This window comes from Doryrhamphus excisus, linkage group LG6, assembly GCF_037039965.1.
Source record: "Doryrhamphus excisus strain RoL-2023G ecotype Guam linkage group LG6, RoL_Dexc_Guam_v1.1, whole genome shotgun sequence".
Classification (NCBI taxonomy): Eukaryota; Metazoa; Chordata; class Actinopteri; order Syngnathiformes; family Syngnathidae; genus Doryrhamphus; species Doryrhamphus excisus.
In genome coordinates this window covers 20,848,312-20,857,290 of record NC_136362.1, presented here as the reverse complement: position 1 = coordinate 20,857,290, position 8,979 = coordinate 20,848,312, and the positions used below count along the sequence as shown (strand labels likewise).

The window sequence follows — 8,979 nt, the reverse complement described above, 5'->3', positions numbered from 1 at the left end:
CTTACCACTTCCACACGGATAGGGAGGATATCTATTAACAGTTATTTAACCTTTAACATGAACATTAATCAAACGTAATAATTTTTTCTGGGTACATGATACCATACAGCATCCATATCAAACTTGCGTGGGCCGCACTAACATTAAACTTTCATATCAAGGCGGGGGCCTCAAACTAGTGTGGCCCACAGGCCGCGTGTTTGAGACCCCTGCTTTAAGTGATGCTAGAAGTAACATGCTAAGAAGGTATCTTTTGTGTGTGTGTTTGCTACTACAGTATCTCATTGGGTCTCATTACGTACACCGACCAAACTTAATGTTGTAAAAAAAAAAAAGACACACACGGCACAAAAACAGACAAAAGGTGACTTTACTTTCAACATGAAATCTCACTACATCATATACAAAGTACTTTCATGATACAAACTACAGTACATAGGCATGGAATGACCACCCGTGTATAACGACGATTTTTACTGAGCTTTACGCATTTTGTCGCTAATGGAGGCCCTGTGGTTGGTCAGGTTGTTGAGGACACAAGTGGTACTCAGTGGGGGTAGTTTGTACTTCCTAATATCTTTACTTGTCTCCTGGTAATAATCTCCGTCTTGGACTTCTTCTTCTCTATCCTGCTCCACGTCACTGTCTTCATCGCTGCGTTCATCTTTTTCCAACTGAAGGCCAAAAACATGAACTTTAAAATAGATCCCGCAATAATATCCCGAAATTAATTACTTAACAAAAAAGTGCTCTGATGGCTCTATCTGTGGATGCGACCATTATTGTTGTTTATTCAACGTAACTTTCCTGAATTATCATACAATATGAGTGGAGTCTCACCTTTCCTTTGAAGAATTTATAAACCATCCGTAAGATTAATCCAGCCCAGAAGACATGCAGCCCTTGCAGCACCATCAAGAGGATGTTAAAACAGTAGTAGCCAGCAAAGGGTTGGAAGATCTCCATGGACAGCACAAGGGTGGTATGGATGATCCTGGGAATCGGCACAAAACAACATTTTCATGTTGGAGTAGTTTTTCCCAACCTTTTTTTGAGCCAAGGCGCATGTTTTATCATCAAAAAGAAGCTTACAGCACACAGGAATGTCTAATTTCCGACATGTTGCAGACCCAAGCCCTAACACGGGTCTACAAGCAAAATGGTTCCGGAACAAAATTAGTGACATTTGTCTTGGTTTAGGTCGCTAATAAGGAAAAAGTAAGTCAGAAGTGCAGATTGGCTATAGTTTCCAAGATACCGTATTCGGTAAAAATAGGACATTTATGCAAAAATGAGGCAGATGAGGCAAACGGTTGTTTATCAGAACGTTAGTCCAGCAACCAGTTCTACCTGAAAGCCTGTCTGCACATTCCCATACATTCATTTTAATATGTCTAGTGTTTTGAATTCTAATGTTTGGTTTTTATTTGCAGAAATCCCAGCAACAAATAACGTTTCAGATCATTATAAGCAGCTGGTGGCAAAATCCTGAAGTGTAACTCCAATATCTTCATAAGAATAATAATTCCCCATGTCACACTTGGTAATATGATACGGTACATTATGTACAGTACGGAGGTGCGAATGCATGCTTTTAGTATATCCTGACTGTAATACCCTGCTCTCTGGTCTTCCCAAAAAAATATATTTTAAATCTCCAATTATTACAGAACTCAGCCGCACGCGTGCTGACGAGGACCAGAGGGCGGGACCACATTACACCGGTTTTAAAGTGGCTACATTGGCTCCCCGTCCGCTTCAGGATCCATTTTAAGATTCTCTTACTGGTTTTTAAATGTCTTAACGGCCTTCTTATTTATCTGATCTGCTTTTACCATATCAACCCCCGTGGGCAGGACCCTGCGGTCCTCCGGCACTGGCTTTTTAACAAGACCAAAACCCAGAACTAAAACCACGGTGAGGCAGCATTTAGTCACTATGGCCCCCACCTGTGGAACAGCCTGCCGGAGAGCCTCAGGACTGCAGAGACTGTTGATATTTTTTAAAAAAAGATTAAAGACACACCTTTTAAATCAGGATTTTAACTTTTTTCTTACGTTTTTATCTTTTTAGTCCTATTTTATGCTTTTAGTCTTTTGACTCCTTTCAGTCCTCCACACTGGGGGCTGTGTCGGGTCTGCTGAGGGGGTGCCATCCTTGGGTCCCTTCGACCCGGCCGGCTGGGGGTTCCTCCCTTTAATGTGGGAGTCCGCCCGTCTGTCGGAGTCAGGGGGCCCCGGGTGCTGGTCCCCCGATGGCACGGCCTGCGGCTCCTCCCAGTGTGGACGGCCCCAAAGGTGGCGTTTCCTTGATCCTCAGTGCCATGACATGTCTCCCTACTGTGTGTGATTGTGTGTGTGTCTAGTATGGAAGGGGGGGGGCTTTCTTAGTATTTGTTTTTCCTTTTAATTGTGGTAATTGTTTTTAATTCTGTAAAGCACTTTGTGTTGCATGTCTTTGCAGGAAAAAGTGCTCTACAAATAAAGTTGATTTTGATTTGCTTATGCTGTGGCACAGTGGTTTGGGATCACAGAGTTCAATTTCTCAAACAGGACCAAAAAAGTACTTACTTGCTGGGAAAAATCACCAATCGAGTCAAAAGGAAGACAAGAGTAAAGACGACAAACAGCGTGTCGCATACTTTCCTCCACCCAGAGCCATAGTTAAACATTTTGGCAGACTGTAAAACATCATAGAGAATATGAACTCAGGTACAGGATCATCTGTGATATAAGTTGTCAAATAATGCATATTACCTCCAGTAGGATGTCAGAGGAGTCATGAAGAAGCATGACCAAGGTGCCAATACGGATGTAGTTGGCGCAATAGGAGAAACTCAGAAGAAAGATGGTGGCCAAATGGTGGACCACTTGTTCTTTAAAATCCTGGCAAATGAAGCAGAACAGTTGGTTGAAGGTACAACATAAAAAACTATAGATGATATACAGCATATCCACACTTGAGTATCATATACTTATATATACTTATATATACACCTTCCTCTTGATGTCGACAGAGATGCGGAGTAGCAAGGAGCCGTAAAAGCCCAGCTCCAGCATGTAGTACCAGTAATGGACTCGCTGCATGGGCTGTGGAGGAAGCGGAATCAAACATGACTCAGTGATTCCCAACCACAGCCATTCGTTGAATAGAGGAGTTAGTTGGCGCAATGCAGGTGTACACTTAACTGAAATCACTACTGACATAAACATACATGACAGTTAAATAGTTCCAGACCTCACAGTGGGAAGTAGGATTCAGTCGTTATTAATGCTATATTTTTGAAGTTAATGAATAGAAAACATGTTTATGTTTATTTTTTTAACAATATCCGAGCCCTCTAGACATGAAATAACAGCAATTTAACTCGTATTACCTAACATAGTAGATACAATCACCAGGTCGCTCTTTAGTCACGACTCAATACAACAGTCATCTTACAAAGAACACTAAAATCATCACACAGCGACTTAACACTTAATAGCTAAATAAGCAATTACACGGGACTTGTCGTTGTGGACTTCCCAATTGCTGGTGTTTGAAGCTTTCTTTGGTCCCATGGCAGGTTATTTAGCAGTCACACTCGATAAAAAAACGCCCAGAGAGTGAGTCAGCAACACATAAGGTGCTTGATTCCGTGGAACAGTACAGTACAGTACGGGGTTAACTGACTAGTTTGTTACATGCAATATTAGTAAAAAAAAAAATGAAAACCAGGGCATACTAAAACCGAGGTTTTACTGTATATTGACCATGTTGATAAAAGATTGTATTGTTCTGACCTGAACAGGATATTGCCTCCAGCATTCCCTGAGGTCCCAGAACCAGGGTGCCTGCAGAGAAACCGCATTAGTAATAACAGAAATAAAAAAAAACGATGCAAAACGATACTAGAAAACTCACATCAATCAAGCAAACCAGGCCAGCAATGAAGGCGGTGAGGTAGAAAAAGAACCTCCAACTAGGAAAAATAAATCCGTCAAATTCAACTGCAAAAGACAAGAGCAAACTGAAGGGTGAAACGGAAAACCTTACGCTGCCTCCCCAAACTTCCTGGTTTGACACGGCCTGTCCTGCTGCCTGCGACGTCGGAACCAGGTCTCAATTTGTCTCTGACTTTTGCTGCACAGGAACATTAAATGAACAATATCGCCCTGAGAAAACAACACATGGAGAGAGTTAGCATGCTAGTACAGCACTAAATATTCTGTTTTTCATGAAAGCATCAAGTGCATGCTTAATATCGGATCTATTGGATCCCAGTCCATTGTTCCACCGTACCAAATGAAGTGCTAGGTACGATCCGGATCCTGTGACACTTGAATGAACAAACGAGTACGATACATTTAGTTCTCGTATTACCCAAAGTAACAATTGAAAGGCCCATGGCTGAGATTAACCTGTGTCGGTCTTCTGCTTTGTTGCGTGTAAAAGGACTCCAGTTTTGGGGAAGGCTCCGCTGTCATTTGGAGTCTATTCCTAACCCCTAAGCATCCGCCCAAGGGTGGGGCAAAGAACCTGAGGGCAGGAAAAACAAATGATGACAGAACACAAAGAAAGTGGGTGAGATAACCATTGTGAGCGTATCCATTGGCCATAACATGAACAGTAGATTAGGATACCAATAGTTGTATAAGAACATCCACCATCAAATGCTCATGTTTTCCTTGGGTGACCTCTTCGACTGCTCTTACTTGATTTCTTCTTTGAGGCCCCCGCCTTGATATGAAAGTTTAATGTTAGTGCAGCCCGCGCAAGTTTGATATGGATGCTGTATGGTATCATGTACCCAGAAAAAATTATTACGTTTGATTAATGTTCATGTTAAAGGTTAAATAACTGTTAATAGTTATCCTCCCTATCCGTGTGGAAGTGGTAAGTTTTTGGCTATTTTAGTTTAAAGGAAATAACTTGAAGGCTACCGTTTAGGTTGCTAGCTCTCTAGTTTGCGAGTTAGCATGTGTCTCAAGACCCTGCAGTTGCGCAATATGTTGTAAATAAATGTGACTATAGTCGTGTTTTGTCATGTCTACAGGGCTCTAATAATGCTTTGTTCATTTTAATCTGAAAAAAATAATTTGTCTACCCACCAACTATATGTGGTTTCTTAAGTTTTTATTATTTGCCGTTTTATTATTATTATTATTATATTTATTTATTTATTACTGATTGATTGATTTTCTTTATTATTGATTTGTTTATTTATTTATTTTTCATCTTATTTTGTGTAGAAAAATAAGATTGAAGATGAAATTAAGATATTTGAGAACAGTGGAATATTTTATCAGAGCTTTTCTAGTAGAAAATTGGAACCAAAGCAAAGTTTTTAAATTTTTTTTGTTTTTAATAAATGCGTTTTTTGTTTTTTTTTTTTGGAAAACCTGACGTGGCCCAGTCTCACCCAGACTCGAGCTCCAGTGGCCCCCAAGTAAATTGAGTTTGACACCCCTGTTGTAACGTGATACATACATGCATCGTTTTTCTGTCCTTGTTAGACTCAGTTTGTGCTGCTCTCTGAAGGGAGTGGTTAACAGCATGGTAAGAGATTTTAGTTTTAGTTTAGATTTTTAGATGGCTTTTCTAATAATCTATTAGCCTTATAAAATGATGAACTGGGATTAGCAGCCATACCAGGAGATTGATGCAGAGGACTGACAGTTGTTGATAGTAGGCCTCTATGCAAAAATGTTGATCGTGCTTTGAAAATCATCTGATTCATTTTGTTTGTGAAATGGAAAAAAAATGTTTGTGAAATGCATGAAAATTTGTTTTTCTTTAGAAAACAAAGAAATGTGATCCCAAACTTTTGACTGTGTATATGGTTGTTATTAGAAAATCATCACATTAGAATGAGAAACACTTCCAAAAAAAATTATTTTACCATCCCACTTCTATGCGTCTGTATCATGGGAACTGTAAAAAATTTAATTTAAAATGTGCTATTTTTCTCGCTCTAACATGATAATTTTCTCATATCAACGAGAAAACTTTCTCGTTATAACTTGATAAAATCCTCGCTTTTATTAGATAGTTTTCCCGTTATAAGGTGATACACACAAAGGTGATACACACAATATCTTATTAGAAAATCATCACGTTGGAACAAGAAAACAATCTAGTTTGAATGTGATATTATCACTAGAACAAAAATTAGAACGAGAAACACAAAAAAGTCTTTTACCATCGCAGTTCTATGCTTCTGTATCATGGGAACTCTAAGAAATTTCATTTAAAATGTAATATTTTTTTTTGTTCTAACGTGATAATTTTCTCATATGAACGAGATAACTAAAATTCTCATTGTAATTAAATAGTCATCTGGTTTTCTCATTCTAATGTGATAATATCACGCTCAAACAAGATAGTTTGAATGTGATATTATCACTAGAACGAAAATTAGAACAAGAAACACAAAAAAATGTATTTTAACATCGCTGTTCTATGCTTCTGTATCATGGGAACTCTAAGAAATTTCATTTAAAATGTAATATTTTTCTAGTTCTAACATGATAATTTTCTCATATGAACGAGATAACTAAAATTCTCAATTTAATTAAAAAGTCATTTCATTCTAACGTGATAATATCACACTCAAACAAGAAAGTTTGAATGTGATATTATCAGTAGAATGAGAATTAGAACGAGAAACACAAAAAAATGTCTTTTATATCGCAGTTCTATGCTTCTGTATCATGGGAACACTAAGAAATTTCATTTAAAATGTAATATTTTTCTAGTTCTAACATGATAATTTTCTCGTATGAACAAGATAACTCAAATTCTCATTTTAATTAAATAGTCGTCTCGTTCTAACGTGAAAATATCACGCTCAAACAAGATAGTTAGAATGTGATATTATCACTGGAACGAGAATTAGAACAAGAATGAGATACGCGAAAAAAGTCTTTTACCATTGCAGTTCTATGCTTCTGCATCATGGGAACTCTAAGAAATTTCATTTAAAATTTTATATTTTTCTAGTTCTAACATGATAATTTTCTCGTATGAACAAGATAACTCAAATTCTCATTTTAATTAAATAGTCGTCTCGTTCTAACGTGAAAATATCACGCTCAAACAAGATAGTTAGAATGTGATAGTACCACTGGAACGAGAATTAGAACGAGAACGAGATACGCGAAAAAAGTCTTTTACCATTGCAGTTCTATGCTTCTGCATCATGGGAACTCTAAGAAATTTCATTTAAAATTGTATATTTTTCTAGTTCTAACGTGATAATTTTATCATATGAACGAGATAACTAAAATTCTCATTTAAATTAAATAGTCATCTGGTTTTCTCGTTCTAACGTGATAATATCCCGCTCAAACAAGATAGTTTTCTCGTTCTAACGTGATGATTTTCTAATAAAAACGTATGTTAATATTTATAAATACAGTAAATATAAGTATTTACTATGTTTACAGTAGGAGGTAGATCACTTTAAAAGTAGCATGCAGGCTGGTCTCCAACAAGAAGAAATAAATAGACGTCACTATTCCAATGCTTTCCATTGTACTTCTGGAGTCGCAGCATATGTAACATGAAAAGCCAGCAGGATTCCATGTACCGTACCAACTGGGTATGAAATGGCTGAGACAGGCACAGCCCCTCTTGTTCTGGCCCCCGAAGGTTTCCTCCCCTGATGATAACAAAGCTTGTTCTGACAAAACACCTGCTCAATGCCCTGCAGCTCATCCTCCGATACACGCCCTGGATGCTCGCTCACAATCAGGAAACAACGCATGACGTTTTAAGACAAATATTTGCCGGATGATAACCTCATGCGAGGAGAATGTAAGCAAAGGTTTTTTTTTCCACTTCTAGTTGAGCGTACAGTTAAGTGGTAAGCCAGCAATCCATTAAAAACCAGTTAAGTCGGGAACAAAGTACCTCTCAAACACATAACGCAGGAGCACAAAGCCCAAAGCCAGGGGCAACGCTACCAGGAGGTCTCGGGGCAGAGGTCGCTCGGAATCGGACAGCTGGTTCATGTCCTTCCAGGTCACACCGGGAGGAAGCCAGTAGTCCTGCCTCCACAAATCAGGCAGCAAATCCATTTGGCTGTGGAAGGAGATTCTGTTTATGATTCGTTCATTGCATGACGTCATGTATTATACTGTATATTTGGGCCCAAGGACATGTCTTATTATTTATGACAGTCAAACAACAACAATGTAATAATAAGATAAGCTCACGCATTGTTTGCATTGCAGCAAAAGAGAAAAGAATAGCAAAATATGACACACATTTACTGTGAATATACAAAATAAACTAAAACATTCCTTTTCAATGCATAAGAAATACATACATTATGCAGTAAATGCACTTGAATGGTGAATATAATACATTTATTTTACACTCAAATACACCATAGAAATATCAGTAAAAGTTTACAAATACATAGAATTCATTATTTGGGTTAATGTAATTTTGGAGAAAACTTACACTTATCATTTCCTGCACTTTATGTTTTTTTCTTTGAATTAAAATGAACGTTTTATGAATGAACTCACCTGTGTGTGATGTCCAGTAAAATCCACCCAGTCAACTCCTGTCGGCAGCCTGCTTTCGTGTGTGTGTGTGTGTGTGTGTGTGTGTGTGCTGCAGCCTGGCCCAACATCACGTCAAGTCGGTGCAGAAAGGAAGTGGAGGACTTTTCATTTCAAAATAAAATAAAGTTAAAAAAAAAGAACTGTTTTCATTTATTGCTTTCTAGTTGATTTTATTACAATTTTCAATCACATAAAACTAAAACTATCTCATTTGAATGTGATGATAAACTCTTCCAAAAAAATGTCTTTTATCGTCCATGTTCTATGCTTCTGTATCGTGGGAACTGTAAGAAATAGAATTTATAATTAATTAATTTATAATTACAGAACATAAAATTTCTTACAGTTCCCATGATACAAAATCATATAACAGCAATGGTACATTTTTTACATTTTTTTTAAAGTGTTTCTCTATGTAACGTGA

The 8,979-nt window shown here is 37.8% G+C and overlaps 1 protein-coding gene across 1 annotated transcript; it reads right to left on the bottom strand.

The window, feature by feature from the left end:
• Positions 1-318: 318 nt before the first annotated feature.
• LOC131125508 (ceramide synthase 2-like) lies at positions 319-8,594 on the bottom strand. The gene is made up of 11 exons (XM_058067126.2): positions 8,517-8,594; positions 7,894-8,064; positions 4,401-4,518; positions 4,036-4,154; positions 3,904-3,961; positions 3,783-3,833; positions 2,997-3,089; positions 2,757-2,885; positions 2,571-2,680; positions 841-994; positions 319-674 (listed from the first exon to the last, which is right to left on the bottom strand). Exons 2-11 carry the CDS (start codon positions 8,058-8,060, stop codon positions 474-476), a joined length of 1,200 nt encoding a protein of 399 aa, XP_057923109.2. The 5' UTR covers positions 8,061-8,064; positions 8,517-8,594; the 3' UTR covers positions 319-473.
• Positions 8,595-8,979: the final 385 nt, after the last annotated feature.